This window comes from Anomaloglossus baeobatrachus, chromosome 1, assembly GCF_048569485.1.
Source record: "Anomaloglossus baeobatrachus isolate aAnoBae1 chromosome 1, aAnoBae1.hap1, whole genome shotgun sequence".
NCBI classification, from domain to species: Eukaryota; Metazoa; Chordata; class Amphibia; order Anura; family Aromobatidae; genus Anomaloglossus; species Anomaloglossus baeobatrachus.
Window position 1 is genome coordinate 953,103,749 of NC_134353.1, and position 26,295 is coordinate 953,130,043.

Below are 26,295 nucleotides of genomic sequence, written 5' to 3' on the forward strand. Positions count from 1 at the left end.
AAACGGACCCTTTGAGAAAAGGTCTGAACGGTCCGGAAGATGCCATGGCAACCCAACGGACAGAAGGAGCAGGTCAGAGTACCAAGCCTGCCTGGGTCAGTCTGGAGTATGAGAATGACCCGACGGCCCCCTTTACTGATCTTGCGCAGGACTCTGGACAAGAGGTAGAGGGTGAAATACGTAAAGAGACGAAGCTGGGATCAAACATGAACCAGTGTGTCTACCGCAAAACCTGAGGATTGTGGACCACGGTTGGACAGCTGAAATAGTCTGCCTCGCAGTTTTCACATCTAGGATGTGGGCTGCGGATACGGTGGACTAGGAGTCCCTTGTCCACTGAAGAATGTTGAGCCGCCAAGATTGCCAGGCGGCTGAGTGTCCCGCCCTGGAAGCTGATGTAGGAAAACACTGTCACGTTGTCCGACTGGACTCGAATGTGCCTAGCCGCCAACAGATGGTGAAGGCTTAGAGAGCTAGAAATACAGCTCTGATTCCCAGCACATTGATCCAGAGGGCTGATTCGGACAGAGTCCAAGCGCCCTGCGCTCCACGGTGGAGATATACTGCTCCCAAGGCGGATAGGCTAGCATCCTGGTGAGAATCACCCGGGACGGGGCCAGGAAGGAGCGCCCCTGAGACAGAGTGGCCGAAGCCACCACTGAAACGAGCCCCTGGTCAGTGGCGAAGCCACCACCCCGTGGGAGGAGGGAGTTCGCTCGTACAGCGGAAAACATCCAGTCTCAGAGGACGCAGGAGAAACTGGGCAAGGAATCGCTTCCATTGACACCACCGTCTGACCAGCACCTGTATATGGTGTCTGATAGAACGACGTCGACCGCCAGCGGAGGGACTACTGATCGACTAAGAGCAGCTTCACAAGTGCCGACAGAGTCTCGAATTGCGTCCCTGAGAACCTCTGGTTCGAAGTCAGAGTGGACTTGGACAGAAAGACAAGCCACCCGAAAAGGTTAGAGTGGCGAGAGTGAGCGAAGCACTCTGCTGAAGAGTCAGCACTGGATGAAGCCCCGACAAGAAGGCCGTCCAGGGCAAAAGATCACTGCCAATCCCTAGGGGTGCAGGACCCTAATCACAGCTGCCCCAATGAGAATACTCGAGGGGCCGTGGCTAACCCCAAGGGAAGAGCCACGAATTGGACCACTCCGATTGTCAAAACGTAGTCAACGCTGGTGTGAAACTGCGATTGACTCCTGCAGATAGGCATCTCTGATGCCGATGGCTGCTAGGGAATCTCCTTGGGTTCTTGATTGATCCGGTGAAAAACACACGGAACAAAACCGAGACTCCATGTGAAAACGCCACACCTGACTATGCTTGAAAAGCTAAAGATCCAGGTCGGAAGGCACCGCCCTCTTCGGGGACTAGGAATAGATTTAAGCAAAAATCTCAGAACCGTTCCCAGTCGGGAACCGGTACAAATACTCCATTGGCCTGCAAGAAATGCCACGGCCTGTGAGAAGGCGGCGGCCTTGGAGCCGGGAGGAGTTGAAAGAAAAAATCTGTTTGGCGGGTGGACAGAATTCCATCCTGTAGCCATGGGAGATATAATCCCGCCCCCACTGAACGGAGACATGTTGGAACCGTACGTCGCCAAGTGGAGAGAGCCTGCCACCGACCAAGGAGTTGTTGGCGTGGCTAGATAGCTCGGAGGAAGCTGACTCAGTGGCAGCATCTCCTGCGGTCTTCTGAAGACGCAGCTTCGAGCCATTTGGTTTTATGAACCTAGGCCGAGCTAGAGGACGATCAGATGGAGGAACGGAAACCACCGAAACCTCAACTGATTCCTGCCCTGGACAGGTTCCCTGGTTTAGGTTTGTGGCAAGGAAGAACACTCCCCGCCAAGAGCTTCCTTAATTTCATCCAGTTGGTTACGAGGAAACTGGTCCCTCCGAAGCCACAGGAGCCTGCGGATAGCGAGGAAAGTAGCCAAGACCACCGCCGTGCGGTGTCCAGCATGGCAGACCTGGCAGAGGATGAAAAGACTGAAGTCTGGAAGTTCAGGCAACCGGTTTGGGCATAGAGTCCCTGTGAGGGAATGCATGTTCTCCAGAGAAGCAGAGAAGGTACAAAAAAAACCGCACTGCTGTAAAGCTGAGGAGAACGAAGCTCCTGCCGCCCCCATACCGACTTGGCCAAAAGGACAACCGGGCGGACCGCAAAACCTTAAGTGAGGAGCCATCAGCCACTGACATAACGGTCCGGGCTGAGTCACCTGAGGTGAATGAGCCCACTTCTTGAAATGAGTACACTCCTTGACCACCTCTGATGGGAGGGGGAGACAGGCAGCAGAACCCCGCTGTGGGGTCTGCAGGACAGGCTGTGGGCTTGGACGCAGCGGGCTGAAAACTGGAGTGGTTAAGGAACACACTCCTCGCCCTGTTAAAGGTATACTGATGCCTTTCTGCCAGCGGGGAATACTCCCCTGATACAGGCGGATGGAGGTCCAGTACAAGTATAATGGACGCAATCCAATCATTCGCATCTGCGTCACCTACGGACGGATCAATGTACATAAAGTAGCGTCCGAGCCCTTGGTAGAGACATCCTCCTCGTCCAGCGAGTCAGCTCGTAATCGGAGCTGCGGGACGGGGAGGACAGGGGACCCTGCGTCTCCCTGTCAGGAGGACGGGGTCTGTGAGCTTTGCTGAGCGAGCAGAAAACGCCCTGAGAAGGGGGCTGCATGCTCAGCAGATGCCGGGACAGCCGACCCCTGGAAATAGGATTCCCCCAGGGGTCAGCCACCGAAACCGGAGCAGCTGGAGGGACCATTAATGAGCCTCCAAGCTGAGGGGCCACAGTGGTTATGAGCTCGGTACAGCCGTACGAGACTACCTGCAGTGGATAATAAAAACAGCCTGCAGCCTCGCTCTGTGAGACATGCTGCAGAGGTGGGGGCTCTGTCTAGAATGTCTAGAATACCCAAGACAGGGGTTCAGCCTGGGGAGACTCCAGGCTGAGGCACCACCACATAAGAACCATTACAGTGTGGGTCTGTGCCGGTTAAGGCAATATGAGCTTACATGCAGAACATGTAGTGTACAGCCTTGGAGCTTTGCTCCTAGTGAGACATGCTGCTGAGGAGGAGGTTCTATAATAAAGAATTAACTCCTTCAGAATGCCCTGAGAGTGTATAAAAGTGCACAACCAGAGGTTGTGACTTATCAGGCCGCTATTATGAGTGCCCTCCGGATTCCAAGCCTGGACCCCCAGCCAGATATTCACTCCCTCTGCACTGCAGAGCAGCCAGCGCCGACCAGCGTACTAAGAACGCTGAGAAAATGGCGCCAGAGTGAGGGGGGGGGGGGCGGGGGTTAACCCAGGAGCGGGAATCGGAGGGCTAAGGAGATGTACAGGGGAGGGAATCATCTCCTCAAAAAGGAGTGTCCTCCCCTGTGCAGAGCGGCCGGCGGGCGGCGCTGCAGTGTCCCCCTGCATGACTGACATGCAGGGGAACGAAACGAAACGAAACTAGGCCGCGGCTGAAGCCGGGGCCTAGAGTTATGCATGCGGCCGACAATCAGGCATCATCGGCGCGGTTCTCAGTAAAAACCGTGGAACCGGCCGGAAACACAGTAAAAAGCAGCATAATGAAAGTAAATCACTGTCCCCCCCAATAAAAGTGCCCCACATTGCAGAAGGACCCTCTGAATAACGTCTCTATACTTAGCTTTGAGACGCAGGGCCCAGTCCCTGGGTGGGGTGGGGGTTCAGTGCTCCGTCCAGCAGGGTCCTGCAAAAGGGCTGCGGATGGAGGCCGGTCTCCTGCAAGGCAGTGAGAACCGTGTTGGCTCTAACTTCAAGCCAGAGCCCCTAAGGGATGGTGAAGGAGCGCGGCATGAAGGGCTCCTGCCCTGAAGTCAACCTTAACAGCACCGCCGCCAGGGGGGTGAGAAGGGACATGCCGGGAGTCCAGTGGACCCGCTTTTCTTCCAAATCTGTAGAAAAAATGAAAAATCAAAAAAGGATGCATGTGTGTGTGTGATCCTCCTGACACAAAGCATGAAACTGGCTAGGACTGGCTAGCAGGGGGTGTATATGCTAGGAGGGAGGAGCTACACGTTTTGAGTGTAGTAACTTTGTGTGTCCTCCGGGGGCAGTAGCTATACACCCATGGTCTGGGTCTCCCATAGGAACACTAAAGAAATGGCGAACAGTAATCAAACTGGAATCTCAAATTGTAAATACCACCACCGCGCCTAATTAGGCAGTCCCCATGTCCTGCGAAGCTCACATCAAACCCTTCGCATTCCCCCTGCATACTACCTTAATCCCAAAGGGAAGGAGAAAAAAAAAAAAAAAAAAAAGAAAAAACAAGAAGGGTCCCCTGTAAGCTCCTAAGGATGTTGTAGAGCCTCAGCCGGCCTTCTCCAACACACTGCAGATTCAGACAGTCAGCTCATTCCTTCAAACGGATCCGCTTTTCGTTTGCGTCCAACCACTGCATGGCTTCCTCTGGAGTTGTAAAAAAGTGCACCCGCTCCAACGCCGTCACTCTTAGCTTTGCTGGGAACATCATTGAGTATTGCACCCCCATCTCTCGCAGGCGCCTCTTTACTCCTGTAAAAGTCATACGTAGCTTTTGAACAGAAATGGAGTAGTCCGGGTATATGGAAATTCTCTGGCCGTCAATCATAAGATCCTCCATGTCTCTTGCCTTTCGCAGTATAGTGTCCCTGTCCCTGTAGTTGAGGAGCTTGGCTAGCATAGTGCGAGGGCCCCTGCCTGCTGGTTGTGGCTGCATCGGGACTCTGTGTGCACGTTCCACGGCATAGAGCTTGGATAAGACATTAGCACCCATTTTCCCCCTGAGCCAGTCTTCTACATATTCAGTGGGGTTTCTTCCTTCCGCTTTCTCAGGGATGCCGACAATTCGGATGTTATTTCTTCTAGAGCGGTTCTCTAAATCATCATTTTTTGCCATGATTTCAGCTATCTGCTGTGCAAATGTTTTTTCAGACTTTTGTAGTTTTGTAATATGATCCTCTGTTATCCCCACTCTCTCCTCTACAGCCGTTGTTCTCAGATCGGCTTTCTTGAGGTCTTTCTTAATGTCAGCAACCTCTGCCTGTAATCCCTTAACTTGCTTCGTCAGAGTAGTCAGAGCCTCTTTACAAAAAGACACCACTGCAAAAACGTCCTTTAAAGTGGGGTTTTCTGGAGCCTCCTGTGCACTATGTGCTTTCTCCACTTCTCCTGTCTTATCTTGCTGCTTTTCACCATCCCCCATCTCATCAGAGCTGGCATTATCTTCTCCCTCCTCACCTCTGTTATCTATATGCTGAAGTGATTTCTCTGAAGTCCGGGCAAATTTCTCCAGCCTTGCAGCGACCTGCATCCTCTCCTGACAGGCTGCATTAACTTTCTCAGCTTCCTGCCTTATCATGGCACCATCTTGAGAGCTGGGGACTTTCCCGCCTCCATTATCTTTTTGCCTGTGACGGACCATGGCACCTCTCTGCATCCACCAGACTCACTCCAGATAAGTCCTCACCACCTTATCTTCCTGACAGCCGGCTGAGGCAGTGATAACAGCGGTATTCAGGGATTTATCAAGGGAGTTTGCAGGAGAGCTCCACAAACAGGTCTCTTCACATTGCCGTCCAGGCCACGCCCCCCCGTTCTGTATCTCACACACTGACATGACTGTAATAGGAGATAATGGAGACTTAGTCCTTAAACTGGAGAAACCCCTCATCAGCCCTGACCGTGGATAATAGGAAAGAGCTGGATCTCGTCCTCGCTCACATCGGCAGAATTCACGTCCAGCTGTATTTCTCTTCTATAACATAACTGCACATCCCGTGTTATCACCTGCACCGGGATCACAGATTCATTCACATTTCATGTTTATTTTACATAAAGGGTTAATATACCACTGGAAAAACTGACATATAAAAAAAGCAACAAAAAGAGGACAATGTCCTCCAAAAATTAAGTATTACTCACAGCAAGTTGGGTTGCAGTGTGTACATCGCCCAGGCCAAAAGCTAAAGCTCTACCAGGATACAGCTAAACCCCCACTAATGAGGAAGCGTCACAGGTGCAGGAGAAGCAGATCACACACACACCTCCATGGAATGGAGGGGAGGCGAATGCTAGATGATAAAACTGCACACTAGTGGCTTGCATAGAGCGCTGTTCACATGCAGATGGCACAGTCACAAACCCGCAGCCTATTAGGTGACGCCCTTCTATTAGATCAGGCGGGCTGCCAAGCCGTACCCCACTGTGTATATTTTTTTTGTTTGTACAGGATACAGCCAGGCCCCTTTCTGTTGGGCCTTGCATTGTAGAGTGTCTGTCCGTGCATGATACACAGTGGGGTACGGCTTGGCAGCCCGCCTGATCTAATAGAAGGGCGTCACCTAATAGGCTGCGGGTTTGTGACTGTGCCATCTGCATGTGAACAGCGCTCTATGCAAGCCACTAGTGTGCAGTTTTATCATCTAGCATTTGCCTCCCCTCCATTCCATGGAGGTGTGTGTGTGATCTGCTTCTCCTGCACCTGTGACGCTTCCACATTAATGGGGGTTTAGCTGTATCCTGGTAGAGCATTAGCTTTTGGCCTGGGCGATGTACACACTGCAGCCCAACTTGCTGTGAGTAATGGAAAAACTGACACCGGAAGGAGCGGAGAAATTGTAATGTGTGACTTGTTTGCGTTATTCGGTGGTCTGTACTCACCGGGGCGGTGATCTGTAGGAATCTCCTCTTTACTCCGCTGATCGCCCCTCACATTTCTCTCTGGAGAATTAATATTGTTCAGATCTTTATCCAGATCCAAAAGCTGCAACACAAAATATTGTAAAAGTCCCCGGGAATAATGGTGATAAGAACCGGACATGTGAAATCTGTGGTCAGCTGTGATCCTGCCGTCTCCACCGCTCTCATTACACAAGTATATAACATCCAATACTGGAGGAGAAAATAGGATTTGTCATACTGGTAATTCAGTTTCTAGGAAACCCTCCACGACAGCACCACAGGAGTAAACGCTCTACCCTAATATGGACTGGAAACACAAAGAGGATAAATAACCTCTTCCCACCTCCCATCTGCAGTGTTGTTTTTTTCAAGAAACCACACTAGCATGAATGGTCTAAATCTTTTATTTCAGAAATAAGCCATTAAGTGCAAAACAGACAGAGAGGGAATAACCGTGCTGTCATGAAGGGTTCCTAGAAACTGAATTACCGGTAAGACAAATTCTATTTTCTTTATTCTCCATCCACAACAGCACCACAGGAGGAGTAACAACAAGTACACTTAGGGGGGGCGGCCAACAGCTTTAAGGACATTTCGACCAAAGGATAGGTCTTTATTAGATAGCAAATATAGCCTATAATGCTTTAAGAAGGTATGGACTGAGGACCAAGTGGTGACTCTGCAAATCTGCTCAATGGAGGAGTCTGGTTTCTCGGCCCAAAAGTCGGACACTGATCTGGTAAAATGAGCTGTGAGACCCTGGTTCTTGCATGCTTCGCTGATTGCATTTTTAATCCAGTTAGTGATTGTACTCTTGGCAGCTTTCTTGCCTGTGGTTTGACCAATGATTTAGAAGAAGAGACTTTGGTCCTTCTGCAAGGGCTTGGTTCTTGGAAGGTAGTTCATTACTCCTCTATGTACATCTAAGGAATGGAATTCCACTTCTTTATAATTGGTAGACTTTTGGCAGAAGAATAGTAACACAATATCCTAGGAACTGTAAAACTCAGATACTACCTTTGGAAGGAATGACTAATCTAAGCGAAATAGTATTCTGTCTTTGCAAATTCATATGTACGGTTCTCTTGTTGACAAAGCCTAGAGTTCACCTTTTCGTTTGGCTGTGGTAATTGCCACCAGGAAGGTGGTTTTCCAGGATAAGATTCTTAGGTTTGAAGCGGTAACTGGCTCAAAGGGGAGGTTGTGTAAGTCCTTTAAGAACTATTTTCAAATCCAAAAGGGAAACTAGGTTGACTTGTCTGGGTCTTAACCTAACTGACATGAAACTTTTGATCCAACGGTGGCCTGCAAGGTTTTGATGAAAGTAGGAACCTAGAGCCGAGATTTGGACCTTAAGCGTTTCAGGTCTGAGATCTTTCTTTAGCCCATTCTGCAGAAACACTAAGGGGCACTTTGCACGCTGTGACCATCGCTAGCGATGTGAAATTCTAGATCGCAAGTGCGATCTTTCGGGATCGCACATAGGTCATTTTACGCATGTGCGACCTAGAAAGATCCCACTTGCGATCTAGATTTTCACATCGCTAACGAGATCGCTAGCGATGGTCGCAGTGTGCAAAGTACCCCTAAGATTTGAGCTATGCTAGGACGGAATGGGTCTGGAATATTGGGTTTACACCAGGGGTTCCATATTTTATTATAAATGGAGTTTGTTACTGGTGTGTGCACGTCTGAAGGGTTTCGATTACCCTGTCCGACAGGCTGGCCTCTGGCTTTCAGGAGTGTGGCTTCAGAAGACAAACCACCAAGTTCGACCTGTGGAGGTAATGGGTAAAAAAAAAAAAAAAGAAGAAAAAGAGTGGACCCTGGTGGGGGGGGGGGGTTGTATATTTGGTGTATGCTTCTTGGGCTAGGCTGATGAGAGTAACTGCAGCTTTGAGAACCTACACTGGGTGCAGACTTATTAGGCAAGTTGTATTTTAGCGGATTTTTTTTATTATTGATCAACAACTACGTTCTAAACCAACCCAAAAGACTCAAATATCAGAGCTTAATATTTTTGGAAGTTGGAGTGGTTTTTTTTTAGATTTGGCTATCTTAGGAGGATATCTGTTTGTGCAGGTAACTATTACTGTGTAGACTTCTTAGGCAACTTAATAAAAACAAAATATATTCCCATCTCACTTGTGTATTATCACAAGGTCAACCAATATAACTGCACAAAATTTAGACAAACATTTCTGACATGCAAAAATAAAACCGAAAAAAATTAGTGACCAATATAGCCACCTTTCTTTATGATGACACTCAACAACCTACCATTCATAGATTGTCAGTTGCTTGATCTATTTACGATCAACATTGCATGTAGCAGCCACCACAGCCTCCCAGACACTGTTCCAAGAGGTGTACTGTTTTCCCTCCCTGTAGATCTCACATTTTATGAGGGACCACAGGTTCTCTATGGGGTTCAGATCAGGTGAACAAGAGGGCCATGTCATTATTTTTTCATCTTTTAGACCTTTACTGGCCAGACACGCTGTGGAGTAGTTGGATGCATGTGATGGAGCATTGTCCTGCATGAAAAGCATGTTTTTTTTTGAACGATACCGACTTCTTCCTGTACCACGGCTTGAAGAAGTTGTCGTCCAGAAACTGGCAGTAGGTCTGGAAGTTGAGCTTCACTCCATCCTCAACCCGAAAAGGTCCCACAAGTTTATCTTGGTAATGCCAGCCCATACCAGTACCCTATCTCCATCTTGCTGGTGTCTGAGTCGGAGTGGAGCTCTCTGTCCTTTACTGATCAGCCTCTGGCCCATCAAGAGTCACTGTCATTTCATCAGTCCATAAAACCTTTGAAAAATCATTCTTAAGATATTTCTTGGCCCAGTTTTGACATTTTATGTTATGTTTCTTGTTCAAAAGGTGGCCATTTTTCAGCCTTCCTTACCTTGGCCATGTCCCTGAGTATGGTACACCTTGTGCTTTTTGATACTCCAGTAACGTTGCAGCTATGAAATATGGTCAAACAGGTGGCAAATGGCATCTTCACGCTTGATTTTCCTCAATTGAGCAATTATTTTGCGCCTTTTTTGCCCAACATGCTTCTAACGTTCCTGTTGGCTATTTGCAATGAAGCGCTTAATCACGCTTCAAACGTTTGGCAATTTCAAGATTGCTGCATCCCTCTGCAAGACATCTCATAATTTTGGACTTTTCAGAGCCCTTCAAACCGCTCTTCTGACCCATATTTCCAAAGGAAAGGAAGTTGTCTAATATGTATGCACCCCTTATATAGGGTGTTGATGTCATTACACCACACCCCTCCTCATTACAGAGATACACATCCCCTGATTTACTTAATTGGTAGTTGGCTCTCTAGCCTATACAGCTTGGAGTAGGACATGTATAGAAATTGTCATGTGATCAAAATACTCATTTGCCTAATAAGTCTGCACACAGTGTAGACTACTATTTTCAGTTCCCTGACAGGGGAAGACTTGCAGCTGATGTCGAGTGCAGAGTCCCTGGAAGGATATTTGTTAGACCATTGCGCCCCAACCTCTCTGGCTGGCATACTTTCTTGGACATCTACAATGAAGGGAATTTTGTTTACTTACCGTAAATTCCTTTTCTTCTAGCTCTAATTGGGAGACCCAGACAATTGGGTGTATAGGCTATGCCTCCGGAGGCCGCACAAAGTATTACACTGAAAAGTGTTAAGCCCCTCCCCTTCTGCCTATACACCCCCCGTGCTCCCACGGGCTCCTCAGTTTTGGTGCAAAAGCAAGAAGGAGGAAAAAGAATTATAAACTGGTTTAAAGTAACTTCAATCCGAAGGAATATCGGAGAACTGAAACCATTCAACATGAACAACATGTGTACACAAAAAAACAGGGGCGGGTGCTGGGTCTCCCAATTAGAGCTAGAAGAAAAGGAATTTACGGTAAGTAAACAAAATTCCCTTCTTCTTTGTCGCTCTATTGGGAGACCCAGACAATTGGGACGTCCAAAAGCAGTCCCTGGGTGGGTAAAAATAATACCTCGTAAGAGAGCCGTAAAACGGCCCTTTCCTACAGGTGGGCAACCGCCGCCTGAAGGACTCGTCTACCTAGGCTGGCATCCGCCGAAGCATAGGTATGCACTTGATGGTACTTCGTGAAAGTGTGCAGGCTCGACCAGGTAGCCGCCTGACACACCTGCTGAGCCGTAGCCTGGTGCCTCAAAGCCCAGGACGCGCCCACGGCTCTGGTAGAATGGGCCTTCAGCCCTGAGGGAACCGGAAGCCCAGCCGAACGGTAAGCTTCGATAATTGGCTCCTTGATCCACCGAGCCAGGGTTGATTTGGAAGCCTGTGACCCTTTACGCTGGCCAGCGACAAGGACAAAGAGTGCATCCGAGCGGCGCAGGGGCGCCGTACGAGAAATGTAGAGTCTGAGTGCTCTCACCAAATCTAACAAGTGCAAATCCTTTTCACATTGGTGAACTGGATGAGGATAAAAAGAAGGTAAGGAAATATCCTGATTGAGATGAAAGGGGGATACCACCTTAGGGAGAAATTCCGGAACCGGACGTAGAACCACCTTGTCCTGGTGAAACACCAGGAAAGGGGCTTTGCACGACAACGCTGCTAGCTCAGACACTCTCCGAAGAGAAGTGACTGCTACTAGAAAAACCACTTTCTGCGAAAGTCGTGAGAGGGAAATATCTCTCATTGGCTCGAATGGTGGTTTTTGAAGAACCATCAGCACCCTGTTTAGATCCCAGGGTTCTAACGGCCGTTTGTAAGGTGGAACTATGTGACAAACCCCCTGCAGGAACGTGCGTACCTGTGGAAGCCTGGCTAGGCGCTTCTGGAAAAACACAGAGAGCGCTGAGACTTGTCCCTTAAGGGAGCCGAGCGACAAACCCTTTTCCAGTCCAGATTGAAGGAAGGACAGAAAAGTAGGTAATGCAAATGGCCAGGGAGAAAAACCCTGAGCAGAGCACCACGACAGAAAAATTTTCCACGTCCTGTGATAGATCTTGGCGGACGTTGGTTTCCTAGCCTGCCTCATAGTGGCAATGACGTCTTGAGATAACCCTGAAGACGCTAGGATCCAGGACTCAATGGCCACACAGTCAGGTTGAGGGCCGCAGAATTCAGATGGAAAAACGGCCCTTGAGATAGCAAGTCTGGTCGGTCTGGTAGTGCCCACGGTTGGCCGACCGTGAGATGCCACAGATCCGGGTACCACGACCGCCTCGGCCAGTCTGGAGCGACGAGGATGACGCGGCGGCAGTCGGCCCTGATCTTGCGTAACACTCTGGGCAACAGTGCCAGCGGAGGAAACACATAAGGGAGCTGAAACTGCGACCAATCCTGAACTAAGGCGTCTGCCGCCAGAGCTCTGGGATCTTGAGACCGTGCCATGAACGTCGGTACCTTGTTGTTGTGCCGGGACGCCATGAGGTCGACGTCTGGCACCCCCCAGTGGCAACAGATCTCCTGAAACACGTCCGGGTGAAGGGACCATTCCCCTGCGTCCATGCCCTGGCGACTGAGATAATCTGCTTCCCAGTTTTCCACGCCTGGGATGTGAACTGCGGATATGGTGGAGGCCGTGGTTTCCACCCACATCAAAATCCGCCGGACTTCCTGGAAGGCTTGTCGGCTGCGTGTGCCGCCTTGGTGGTTGATGTATGCTACCGCTGTGGAATTGTCCGACTGAATTCGGATCTGCTTGCCCTCCAGCCACTGCTGGAACGCTTTCAGGGCAAGATACACTGCCCGTATTTCCAGAACATTGATCTGAAGCGAGGACTCTTGCTGGGTCCACGTACCCTGAGCCCTGTGGTGGAGAAAAACCGCTCCCCACCCTGACAGACTCGCGTCCGTCGTGACTACTTCCCAGGATGGGGGTAGGAAGGATTTCCCCTTCGATAATGAAGTGGGAAGAAGCCACCACCGAAGGGAAGCTTTGGTCGCCTGAGAGAGGGAGACGGTCCTGTCGAGGGACGTCGGTTTCCTGTCCCATTTGCGTAGGATGTCCCATTGAAGGGGACGCAGGTGAAACTGCGCGAAAGGGACTGCCTCCATTGCTGCCACCATCTTCCCCAGGAAGTGCATGAGGCGCCTCAAGGGGTGTGACTGGCCTTGAAGGAGAGATTGTACCCCTTTCTGTAGTGACTGCTGCTTGATCAGCGGAAGCTTCACTATCGCTGAGAGGGTATGAAACTCCATGCCAAGATATGTCAGCGATTGGGCCGGTGTCAGATTTGACTTTGGAAAATTGATGATCCACCCGAAACCCTGGAGAGTCTCCAGGGTAGCGTCGAGGCTGCGTTGGCATGCCTCTTGAGAGGGTGCCTTGATCAGCAGATCGTCCAAGTACGGGATCACCGAGTGACCCTGCGAGTGTAGGAGCGCTACTACAGTAGCCATAACCTTGGTAAAAACCCGTGGGGCTGTTGCCAGGCCGAACGGCAGTGCCACGAATTGCAGGTGTTCGTTTCCTATGGCGAAGCGCAAGAAGCGCTGGTGCTCTGGAGCAATCGGTACGTGGAGATGAGCATCTTTGATATCGATCGATGCAAGGAAATCTCCTTGGGACATTGAGGCGATGACGGAGCGGAGGGATTCCATCCTGAACCGTCTGGTTTTTACGTGTTTGTTGAGCAGTTTCAGGTCCAGGACCGGGCGGAAAGACCCGTCCTTCTTTGGGACCACAAACAAGTTGGAGTAAAAACCGTGGTTCTGTTGCTGGAGAGGAACAGGGATAACCACTCCTTCTGCCTTCAGAGTGCACAGCGCCTGCAGAAGAGCCTCGGCTCGCTCGGGAGGCGGGGATGACCTGAAGAATCGAGTCGGGGGACGAGAGGTGAACTCTATCTTGTAACCGTGAGACAGAATGTCTCTCACCCAGCGGTCTTTTATTTGTGGCAGCCAGGTGTCGCAAAAGCGGGAGAGCCTGCCACCGACCGAGGATGCTGCTAGAGGAGGTCGAAAGTCATGAGGAAGCCGCCTTGTTAGCGGCGCCTCCGGTGGTCTTTTTAGGACGTGACTTAGACCGCCATGCATCAGAGTTCCTTTGTTCTTTCTGAGACCTTTTGGACGAGGAGAATTGGGACCTGCCCGCGCCCCGAAAGGACCGAAACCTCGACTGCCCTCTCCTCTGTTGGGGTATGTTCTGTTTGGGCTGGGGTAAGGATGTATCCTTTCCCTTGGATTGTTTGATGATTTCATCCAAACGCTCGCCAAACAGCCTGTCGCCAGAAATTGGCAAACTGGTTAAGCGCTTTTTGGAAGCAGAATCTGCCTTCCATTCCCGTAGCCACAAGGCCCTGCGGAGTACCACCGAATTGGCGGCCGCAACCGCCGTACGGCTCGCAGAGTCCAGGACAGCATTAATAGCGTAAGACGCAAATGCCGAGGTCTGGGTGGTAATGGATGCCACTTGTGGCGCGGACGTGCACGTGGCTGCTTCAATTTGCGCTTGACCTGCTGAGATAGCTTGTAGCGCCCATACGGCTGCGAATGCTGGGGCAAAAGAAGCTCCGATAGCTTCATAGATGGATTTCAACCAGAGCTCCATCTGCCTGTCAGTGGCATCTTTGAGCGAGGCCCCATCTTCCACTGCAAGTATGGATCTAGCCGCCAGTCTGGAGATTGGAGGATCCACTTTGGGACACTGAGTCCAACCTTTAACCACGTCAGGGGGAAAAAGATAACGTGTATCCTTAAGGCGCTTCGAAAAACGCTTATCTGGACAAGCATGCAAATTGTCTCTCCAGTAAAGGAGACAAACTCTAGCACAGCGCCACCTATTGGAAGTAGCGATCCTAAGGCTATGTGCGCACGTTGCGTAAAAACATGCAGTTACGCTGCGCTTTGTAGCGCAGCGTAACTGCATGCGTCCTGCGGCCCCTGCACAGTCTATGGAGATTGTGCAGGGGCCGTGCGCACGTGGCGTCTAAGAGCGCAGCGCTTCGGCTACTGCCGAAGCGCTGCGCAAAAAGAAGTGACATGTCACTTCTTTCCTGCGCTTTGCCGGCAGCTCCTGCTCTGTCTATGGCAGGAGCTGCAGGCAGAGCGCATGGAATCGGCGCTCACTACGAACATTTCTGCAGCGATCTAAAGCGCACATGTGCTCTTCAGATCGCTGCAGAAATTTCTGCAGGGCTTGTACGCAACGTGCGCACATAGCCTTAAAGTCACAAGTGGATTTTCAACAATCCATTGCAATATGACTCAGGATATATAAGCCAGATCAGAATCCCAATTTGCAGACACGGTGTTTCGGGGTGCTTGCCCCTCGTCAGTGCAAAGTATGGGGGTGTCTGATCTGGCTCATGAGAAAGCTATGTGGGGACCACGGGGGAACACTATTCTCCTTAAGGAGACTTTGCAAGCCAGTCTGGCTGCCAGGTAAGGGGACTTATAGCTGCAATGCCCCTCTGGGAAATATTCAAATTGTCTCTCCAGTAAAGGAGACAAACTCTAGCACAGCGCCACGTATTGGAAGTAGCGATCCTAAAAGTCACAAGTGGATTTTCAACAATCCATTGCAATATGACTCAGGATATATAAGCCAGATCAGAATCCCAATTTGCAGACACGGTGTTTCGGGGTGCTTGCCCCTCGTCAGTGCAAAGTATGGGGGTGTCTGATCTGGCTCATGAGAAAGCTATGTGGGGACCACGGGGGAACACTATTCTCCTTAAGGAGACTTTGCAAGCCAGTCTGGCTGCCAGGTAAGGGGACTTATAGCTGCAATGCCCCTCTGGGAAATATTCAAATTGTCTCTCCAGTAAAGGAGACAAACTCTAGCACAGCGCCACGTATTGGAAGTAGCGATCCTAAAAGTCACAAGTGGATTTTCAACAATCCATTGCAATATGACTCAGGATATATAAGCCAGATCAGAATCCCAATTTGCAGACACGGTGTTTCGGGGTGCTTGCCCCTCGTCAGTGCAAAGTATGGGGGTGTCTGATCTGGCTCATGAGAAAGCTATGTGGGGACCACGGGGGAACACTATTCTCCTTAAGGAGACTTTGCAAGCCAGTCTGGCTGCCAGGTAAGGGGACTTATAGCTGCAATGCCCCTCTGGGAAATATTCAAATTGTCTCTCCAGTAAAGGAGACAAACTCTAGCACAGCGCCACCTATTGGAAGTAGCGATCCTAAAAGTCACAAGTGGATTTTCAACAATCCATTGCAATATGACTCAGGATATATAAGCCAGATCAGAATCCCAATTTGCAGACACGGTGTTTCGGGGTGCTTGCCCCTCGTCAGTGCAAAGTATGGGGGTGTCTGATCTGGCTCATGAGAAAGCTATGTGGGGACCACGGGGGAACACTATTCTCCTTAAGGAGACTTTGCAAGCCAGTCTGGCTGCCAGGTAAGGGGACTTATAGCTGCAATGCCCCTCTGGGAAATATTCAAATTGTCTCTCCAGTAAAGGAGACAAACTCTAGCACAGCGCCACGTATTGGAAGTAGCGATCCTAAAAGTCACAAGTGGATTTTCAACAATCCATTGCAATATGACTCAGGATATATAAGCCAGATCAGAATCCCAATTTGCAGACACGGTGTTTCGGGGTGCTTGCCCCTCGTCAGTGCAAAGTATGGGGGTGTCTGATCTGGCTCATGAGAAAGCTATGTGGGGACCACGGGGGAACACTATTCTCCTTAAGGAGACTTTGCAAGCCAGTCTGGCTGCCAGGTAAGGGGACTTATAGCTGCAATGCCCCTCTGGGAAATATTCAAATTGTCTCTCCAGTAAAGGAGACAAACTCTAGCACAGCGCCACCTATTGGAAGTAGCGATCCTAAAAGTCACAAGTGGATTTTCAACAATCCATTGCAATATGACTCAGGATATATAAGCCAGATCAGAATCCCAATTTGCAGACACGGTGTTTCGGGGTGCTTGCCCCTCGTCAGTGCAAAGTATGGGGGTGTCTGATCTGGCTCATGAGAAAGCTATGTGGGGACCACGGGGGAACACTATTCTCCTTAAGGAGACTTTGCAAGCCAGTCTGGCTGCCAGGTAAGGGGACTTATAGCTGCAATGCCCCTCTGGGAAATATTCAAATTGTCTCTCCAGTAAAGGAGACAAACTCTAGCACAGCGCCACCTATTGGAAGTAGCGATCCTAAAAGTCACAAGTGGATTTTCAACAATCCATTGCAATATGACTCAGGATATATAAGCCAGATCAGAATCCCAATTTGCAGACACGGTGTTTCGGGGTGCTTGCCCCTCGTCAGTGCAAAGTATGGGGGTGTCTGATCTGGCTCATGAGAAAGCTATGTGGGGACCACGGGGGAACACTATTCTCCTTAAGGAGACTTTGCAAGCCAGTCTGGCTGCCAGGTAAGGGGACTTATAGCTGCAATGCCCCTCTGGGAAATATTCAAATTGTCTCTCCAGTAAAGGAGACAAACTCTAGCACAGCGCCACCTATTGGAAGTAGCGATCCTAAAAGTCACAAGTGGATTTTCAACAATCCATTGCAATATGACTCAGGATATATAAGCCAGATCAGAATCCCAATTTGCAGACACGGTGTTTCGGGGTGCTTGCCCCTCGTCAGTGCAAAGTATGGGGGTGTCTGATCTGGCTCATGAGAAAGCTATGTGGGGACCACGGGGGAACACTATTCTCCTTAAGGAGACTTTGCAAGCCAGTCTGGCTGCCAGGTAAGGGGACTTATAGCTGCAATGCCCCTCTGGGAAATATTCAAATTGTCTCTCCAGTAAAGGAGACAAACTCTAGCACAGCGCCACCTATTGGAAGTAGCGATCCTAAAAGTCACAAGTGGATTTTCAACAATCCATTGCAATATGACTCAGGATATATAAGCCAGATCAGAATCCCAATTTGCAGACACGGTGTTTCGGGGTGCTTGCCCCTCGTCAGTGCAAAGTATGGGGGTGTCTGATCTGGCTCATGAGAAAGCTATGTGGGGACCACGGGGGAACACTATTCTCCTTAAGGAGACTTTGCAAGCCAGTCTGGCTGCCAGGTAAGGGGACTTATAGCTGCAATGCCCCTCTGGGAAATATTCAAATTGTCTCTCCAGTAAAGGAGACAAACTCTAGCACAGCGCCACCTATTGGAAGTAGCGATCCTAAAAGTCACAAGTGGATTTTCAACAATCCATTGCAATATGACTCAGGATATATAAGCCAGATCAGAATCCCAATTTGCAGACACGGTGTTTCGGGGTGCTTGCCCCTCGTCAGTGCAAAGTATGGGGGTGTCTGATCTGGCTCATGAGAAAGCTATGTGGGGACCACGGGGGAACACTATTCTCCTTAAGGAGACTTTGCAAGCCAGTCTGGCTGCCAGGTAAGGGGACTTATAGCTGCAATGCCCCTCTGGGAAATATTCAAATTGTCTCTCCAGTAAAGGAGACAAACTCTAGCACAGCGCCACCTATTGGAAGTAGCGATCCTAAAAGTCACAAGTGGATTTTCAAGAATCCATTGCAATATGACTCAGGATATATAAGCCAGATCAGAATCCCAATTTGCAGACACGGTGTTTCGGGGTGCTTGCCCCTCGTCAGTGCAAAGTATGGGGGTGTCTGATCTGGCTCATGAGAAAGCTATGTGGGGACCACGGGGGAACACTATTCTCCTTAAGGAGACTTTGCAAGCCAGTCTGGCTGCCAGGTAAGGGGACTTATAGCTGCAATGCCCCTCTGGGAAATATTCAAATTGTCTCTCCAGTAAAGGAGACAAACTCTAGCACAGCGCCACCTATTGGAAGTAGCGATCCTAAAAGTCACAAGTGGATTTTCAACAATCCATTGCAATATGACTCAGGATATATAAGCCAGATCAGAATCCCAATTTGCAGACACGGTGTTTTTGGGGGTGCTTGCCCCTCGTCAGTGCAAAGTATGGGGGTGTCTGATCTGGCTCATGAGAAAGCTATGTGGGGACCACGGGGGAACACTATTCTCCTTAAGGAGACTTTGCAAGCCAGTCTGGCTGCCAGGTAAGGGGACTTATAGCTGCAATGCCCCTCTGGGAAATATTCAAATTGTCTCTCCAGTAAAGGAGACAAACTCTAGCACAGCGCCACCTATTGGAAGTAGCGATCCTAAAAGTCACAAGTGGATTTTCAACAATCCATTGCAATATGACTCAGGATATATAAGCCAGATCAGAATCCCAATTTGCAGACACGGTGTTTCGGGGTGCTTGCCCCTCGTCAGTGCAAAGTATGGGGGTGTCTGATCTGGCTCATGAGAAAGCTATGTGGGGACCACGGGGGAACACTATTCTCCTTAAGGAGACTTTGCAAGCCAGTCTGGCTGCCAGGTAAGGGGACTTATAGCTGCAATGCCCCTCTGGGAAATATTCAAATTGTCTCTCCAGTAAAGGAGACAAACTCTAGCACAGCGCCACCTATTGGAAGTAGCGATCCTAAAAGTCACAAGTGGATTTTCAACAATCCATTGCAATATGACTCAGGATATATAAGCCAGATCAGAATCCCAATTTGCAGACACGGTGTTTCGGGGTGCTTGCCCCTCGTCAGTGCAAAGTATGGGGGTGTCTGATCTGGCTCATGAGAAAGCTATGTGGGGACCACGGGGGAACACTATTCTCCTTAAGGAGACTTTGCAAGCCAGTCTGGCTGCCAGGTAAGGGGACTTATAGCTGCAATGCCCCTCTGGGAAATATTCAAATTGTCTCTCCAGTAAAGGAGACAAACTCTAGCACAGCGCCACCTATTGGAAGTAGCGATCCTAAAAGTCACAAGTGGATTTTCAACAATCCATTGCAATATGACTCAGGATATATAAGCCAGATCAGAATCCCAATTTGCAGACACGGTGTTTCGGGGTGCTTGCCCCTCGTCAGTGCAAAGTATGGGGGTGTCTGATCTGGCTCATGAGAAAGCTATGTGGGGACCACGGGGGAACACTATTCTCCTTAAGGAGACTTTGCAAGCCAGTCTGGCTGCCAGGTAAGGGGACTTATAGCTGCAATGCCCCTCTGGGAAATATTCAAATTGTCTCTCCAGTAAAGGAGACAAACTCTAGCACAGCGCCACCTATTGGAAGTAGCGATCCTAAAAGTCACAAGTGGATTTTCAACAATCCATTGCAATATGACTCAGGATATATAAGCCAGATCAGAATCCCAATTTGCAGACACGGTGTTTCGGGGTGCTTGCCCCTCGTCAGTGCAAAGTATGGGGGTGTCTGATCTGGCTCATGAGAAAGCTATGTGGGGACCACGGGGGAACACTATTCTCCTTAAGGAGACTTTGCAAGCCAGTCTGGCTGCCAGGTAAGGGGACTTATAGCTGCAATGCCCCTCTGGGAAATATTCAAATTGTCTCTCCAGTAAAGGAGACAAACTCTAGCACAGCGCCACCTATTGGAAGTAGCGATCCTAAAAGTCACAAGTGGATTTTCAACAATCCATTGCAATATGACTCAGGATATATAAGCCAGATCAGAATCCCAATTTGCAGACACGGTGTTTCGGGGTGCTTGCCCCTCGTCAGTGCAAAGTATGGGGGTGTCTGATCTGGCTCATGAGAAAGCTATGTGGGGACCACGGGGGAACACTATTCTCCTTAAGGAGACTTTGCAAGCCAGTCTGGCTGCCAGGTAAGGGGACTTATAGCTGCAATGCCCCTCTGGGAAATATTCAAATTGTCTCTCCAGTAAAGGAGACAAACTCTAGCACAGCGCCACCTATTGGAAGTAGCGATCCTAAAAGTCACAAGTGGATTTTCAACAATCCATTGCAATATGACTCAGGATATATAAGCCAGATCAGAATCCCAATTTGCAGACACGGTGTTTCGGGGTGCTTGCCCCTCGTCAGTGCAAAGTATGGGGGTGTCTGATCTGGCTCATGAGAAAGCTATGTGGGGACCACGGGGGAACACTATTCTCCTTAAGGAGACTTTGCAAGCCAGTCTGGCTGCCAGGTAAGGGGACTTATAGCTGCAATGCCCCTCTGGGAAATATTCAAATTGTCTCTCCAGTAAAGGAGACAAACTCTAGCACAGCGCCACCTATTGGAAGTAGCGATCCTAAAAGTCACAAGTGGATTTTCAACAATCCATTGCAATATGACTCAGGATATATAAGCCAGATCAGAATCCCAATTTGCAGACACGGTGTTTCGGGGTGCTTGCCCCTCGTCAGTGCAAAGTATGGGGGTGTCTGATCTGGCTCATGAGAAAGCTATGTGGGGACCACGGGGGAACACTATTCTCCTTAAGGAGACTTTGCAAGCCAGTCTGGCTGCCAGGTAAGGGGACTTATAGCTGCAATGCCCCTCTGGGAAATATTCAAATTGTCTCTCCAGTAAAGGAGACAAACTCTAGCACAGCGCCACCTATTGGAAGTAGCGATCCTAAAAGTCACAAGTGGATTTTCAAGAATCCATTGCAATATGACTCAGGATATATAAGCCAGATCAGAATCCCAATTTGCAGACACGGTGTTTCGGGGTGCTTGCCCCTCGTCAGTGCAAAGTATGGGGGTGTCTGATCTGGCTCATGAGAAAGCTATGTGGGGACCACGGGGGAACACTATTCTCCTTAAGGAGACTTTGCAAGCCAGTCTGGCTGCCAGGTAAGGGGACTTATAGCTGCAATGCCCCTCTGGGAAATATTCAAATTGTCTCTCCAGTAAAGGAGACAAACTCTAGCACAGCGCCACCTATTGGAAGTAGCGATCCTAAAAGTCACAAGTGGATTTTCAACAATCCATTGCAATATGACTCAGGATATATAAGCCAGATCAGAATCCCAATTTGCAGACACGGTGTTTCGGGGTGCTTGCCCCTCGTCAGTGCAAAGTAATCTGGACAAGCATGGTGATTCTGGACTGCCTCTCTGAAATCAGAGTGGTCTAGAAACATACTCTGTGTACGCTTGGGGAACCTGAAACGGAATTTCTCCTGCTGAGAAGCTGACTCCTCCGCCGGAGGAGCTGAGGGAGAAATATCCAGCATTTGATTGATGGACGCAATAAGATCGTTCACTATGGCGTCCCCATCTGGAGTATTAAGATTGAGAGCGCCCTCAGGATCAGAATCCTGATCAGCTGTCTCCGCATCATCAACCAGAGATTCCCCCCGCTGAGACCCTGAACAATATGATGTCGAGGGAAATTCTAAGCGAGCCCGCTTAGTCGGTCTGGGACTGGGGTCTAAGTCATAACCCTCAGCCTGGGATGTATGAGATACCCCGGGAGGACATTGTTGGTCCAACTGAGGGGGGCCAGGGAACAGTGATTCAACAGAGTCCGTTTGCTGAGATACCGGCCTGGACTGCAAGGCTTCTAGTATCTTAGCCATAGTCTCAGAGAGTTTTGCAAACTCCGTCCCCGTCACCTGAACAGCGTCAACAGGTGGCTCCCCCTGGGCCCCTCTTAGCAGAGGCTCTGGCTGAAGAAGTGCCACAGGGGCCGAACATTGCACACAATGAGGGTCAGTGGAACCTGCCGGCAGCTGGGTCGTACAAGCGGCGCAGGCAGCATAATAAGCCTGTGTTTTGGCACCCCTGCCTTTTGTGGGCGCCATGCTATTGTTTTCCCTGAGCAACACAATAGGGTATATAGCCAGAATGAACTGTGCTCATACAGTGTAAAGAATATACTATAAACAAATAATGTATCAATACACTACAGCACCATGGGGCTAGCACCAACAGGTGCTGCTTACCACCCGCCTAAAGCGGTTGTGAGGCCACCAGAGACCGTGTCTGGGTCTCCCAGGGTTTGTCCCTCTCTGCAGCGTCGGAGGAGCTGACAGGAATGGCTGCGGCGTCCTGACGAGAGGATGGAGCCGTGGGCGTGGCCGAGAAAGTGCGGGAACTGGTGCTCACACGGTGCACAGTGAGGGGGGTGGAGTATGCAAATCATACTCCAGCCCTCAGTGCTGCTCGTTCCGTGCAGCGTCCCGCCCTTCCCCTGCCTGTCAGGGCTGAGGGCGGGAGAAAAGGAAACTAGGCCGCAAGAAAGCCGGGGACTCGAGTATAAGCTTGGCCGCCGTAAAAGCGCGGCCGGCGCCGAAGTCCCCGGCGAACTACAAGTCCCAGCCGCGTCGCAGTTTCCCATGGCAGCGGCGGTTAGCGCGGTAGCCCCTACATATAAACACACTCAGCGACGCTGAGTGTGTAATGGCACAGTTTAACCCGGTCAGCGCCGCGGTCCCCGGTGCACTAGCACACCCAGCAAAGCTGAGGTGCTGCCGTGCGCGGTCCCCACAGGGATACAGAGTACCTTCAAGTAGCAGGGCCATGTCCCTGAACGGTACCCGGCTCCTATCCAGCAGGCTCCACAGGAGTTGTGGATGAAGCACGGTCTCAGTGCCTGGAGACCGATAGGATCCCACTTCGCCCAGAGCCCTGAGGGGGATGGGGAAGGAAAACAGCATGTGGGCTCCAGCCTCCGTACCCGCAATGGATACCTCAACCTTAACAACACCGCCGACAAGAGTGGGGTGAGAAGGGAGCATGCTGGGGGCCCTATATGGGCCCACTTTTCTTCCATCCGACATGGTCAGCAGCTGCTGCTGACCAATCTGTGGAGCTATGTGTGCAGGTCTGCCTCCTTCGCACAAAGCAAAAAACTGAGGAGCCCGTGGGAGCACGGGGGGTGTATAGGCAGAAGGGGAGGGGCTTAACACTTAAGTGTAATACTTTGTGCGGCCTCCGGAGGCATAGCCTATACACCCAATTGTCTGGGTCTCCCAATAGAGCGACAAAGAAAAAAGTTATACTCTTATCCGCCCAGGTAGAAGGACCTTCTTGTCTAGGGACCTGGGCGATCTGTTGTGAATATCATTAGACATGGTGCTGTTCCCGAGAGTGTTTCTGGGCTCCCTCTGGTGGCTAGTGCAGGTAGTGGGTCTGATTCTGCATCTGTTGCTCAGACAGGTGCAGGAGATGATTGCTGTTCCAAGAAGCCTATGGAGTCCAGCCTGGAGGAATAAAGGAAGGCAATTTCTGTCTAGCCTTTGCTGGTGATAATTGTTTCTGCTCAATGAGAAAATGTCCTGAACTTTGTCCTCCAGCTTTGAGGCTTTTGCCTTTCCCTGCAAGTTCTGTTTATACATTTTTTCTGCTCCTTTTTTGGACTCTCCAGGAATAATTTCTGCAGCGATTTTTTTGTTCTTTTGCGTCGGTTTTGTTTACATGCCATCCTGGTCTGCAGCTATGCCTCATGAGTATTTTTATTTTTTCCTTCTGACATTTAATTAGTTCTCATGCACCTTTTTGTTTCTTGCATGTGAATAAGTGCTCTCCCTGCACTTTGTTTGGAGGACTATTTATTCCCAGCAAGAAAGGGAGTTTTGCTCCCAGTCTAATCTAATCTAGAGTGTGTATTTTTGTATCTCATGTATTTGCACAAGAATTCCTGATATAGTGGGAGGAAAGATCGTGTGATCTTTTTAAGGAATTTTTGATTATCAGGTGTTGGTATTTCTTTAAGGGTTTTTAGTGGCTGTAACTAGGAAATCTATCCTATCCTTTTGTATCTAGCTAGCAGGGACTCACTTTGCTTAACCCTATACTTTCCATCTGTGTGTTGTTTTTTCTTATATCACCGTCGTTATATGTTGGGGGCTTGTCTCTTTCCTTTGGGGCAATTCTGAGGCAAGTCAAGATTCCTCATTTCGGTGGCCTGGACGGCAATGTGAAGAGACGTGTTTGTGGAGCTCTCCCGCAAACTCCCTTGATAAATCCCTGAATACCGCTGTTATCACTGCCTCAGCCAGCTGTCAGGAAGATAAGGTGGTGAGGACTTATCTGGAGTGAGTCTGGTGGATGCAGAGAGGTGCCATGGTCCGTCACAGGCAAAAAGATAATGGAGGCGGGAAAGTCCCCAGCTCTCAAGATGGTGCCATGATAAGGCAGGAAGCTGAGAAAGTTAATGCAGCCTGTCAGGAGAGGATGCAGGTCGCTGCAAGGCTGGAGAAATTTGCCCGGACTTCAGAGAAATCACTTCAGCATATAGATAACAGAGGTGAGGAGGGAGAAGATAATGCCAGCTCTGATGAGATGGGGGATGGTGAAAAGCAGCAAGATAAGACAGGAGAAGTGGAGAAAGCACATAGTGCACAGGAGGCTCCAGAAAACCCCACTTTAAAGGACGTTTTTGCAGTGGTGTCTTTTTGTAAAGAGGCTCTGACTACTCTGACGAAGCAAGTTAAGGGATTACAGGCAGAGGTTGCTGACATTAAGAAAGACCTCAAGAAAGCCGATCTGAGAACAACGGCTGTAGAGGAGAGAGTGGGGATAACAAAGGATCATATTACAAAACTACAAAAGTCTGAAAAAACATTTGCACAGCAGATAGCTGAAATCATGGCAAAAAATGATGATTTAGAGAACCGCTCTAGAAGAAATAACATCAGAATTGTCGGCATCCCTGAGAAAGCGGAAGGAAGAAACCCCACTGAATATGTAGAAGACTGGCTCAGGGGGAAAATGGGTGCTAATGTCTTATCCAAGCTCTATGCCGTGGAACGTGCACACAGAGTCCCGATGCAGCCACAACCAGCAGGCAGGGGCCCTCGCACTATGCTAGCCAAGCTCCTCAACTACAGGGACAGGGACACTATACTGCGAAAGGCAAGAGACATGGAGGATCTTATGATTGACGGCCAGAGAATTTCCATATACCCGGACTACTCCATTTCTGTTCAAAAGCTACGTATGACTTTTACAGGAGTAAAGAGGCGCCTGCGAGAGATGGGGGTGCAATACTCAATGATGTTCCCAGCAAAGCTAAGAGTGACGGCGTTGGAGCGGGTGCACTTTTTTACAACTCCAGAGGAAGCCATGCAGTGGTTGGACGCAAACGAAAAGCGGATCCGTTTGAAGGAATGAGATGACTGTCTGAATCTGCAGTGTGTTGGAGAAGGCCGGCTGAGGCTCTACAACATCCTTAGGAGCTTACAGGGGACCCTTCTTGTTTTTTCTTTTTTTTCTCCTTCCCTTTGGGATTGAGGTAGTATGCAGGGGGAATGCGAAGGGTATGATGTGAGCTTCGCAGGACATGGGGACTGCCTAAGTAGGCGCGGTGGTGGTATTTACAATTTGAGATTCCAGTTTGATTACTGTTCGCCATTTTACTGTTATATTGGTTGAGTGGAATATGATTATACATAGAAAGGGGGGGAGTGGAGAATTGTTGGAAAAGGGACGAGTTTTAAAATGTATCTAAGAGGGGAAGGCGAGGGAGGTAGGGGGGAATTTAGTAGGGATTATGGACCAGGTTTGGAAAACCCGATGCTTCACGGGAGTACTCGAAAACAGGAAGTGGTGGGGAGTAGGAGGGGAGGGGAGCAGGGGGGAGGGGGGAAAGGGGTAGGGTAAAGGCAGCATGGGGAGATACTACAAGGTTTGATGGTTTTACTGGGTGGGATAATGGGGGATAGAATTAAGGTGTTGAGTTGGAATATTAGAGGGTTATCAGATAGGTCTAGGAGAGCGGCATTAATTAAATATGTTCAAGACCAGAACCCGTCAGTAATATGTCTACTAGAAACGCATCTAACAAAGGAGACAACACATGTTTTAAATAGGAGATGGGTGCAGAAGGCCTATCACTCCACCTTTTCCAACTATGC

The 26,295-nt window shown here is 49.6% G+C and overlaps 1 protein-coding gene across 1 annotated transcript in view; it reads right to left on the bottom strand.

The window, feature by feature from the left end:
* LOC142256991 (uncharacterized) overlaps positions 1-26,295 on the bottom strand; it is a 91,369-nt gene that overhangs the window by 16,169 nt on the left and 48,905 nt on the right. The window contains exon 11 of the mRNA XM_075329033.1: positions 6,703-6,805. Coding sequence (XP_075185148.1) covers positions 6,703-6,805 — 103 coding nt within the window. The remainder of the gene's footprint in view (positions 1-6,702; positions 6,806-26,295) is intronic.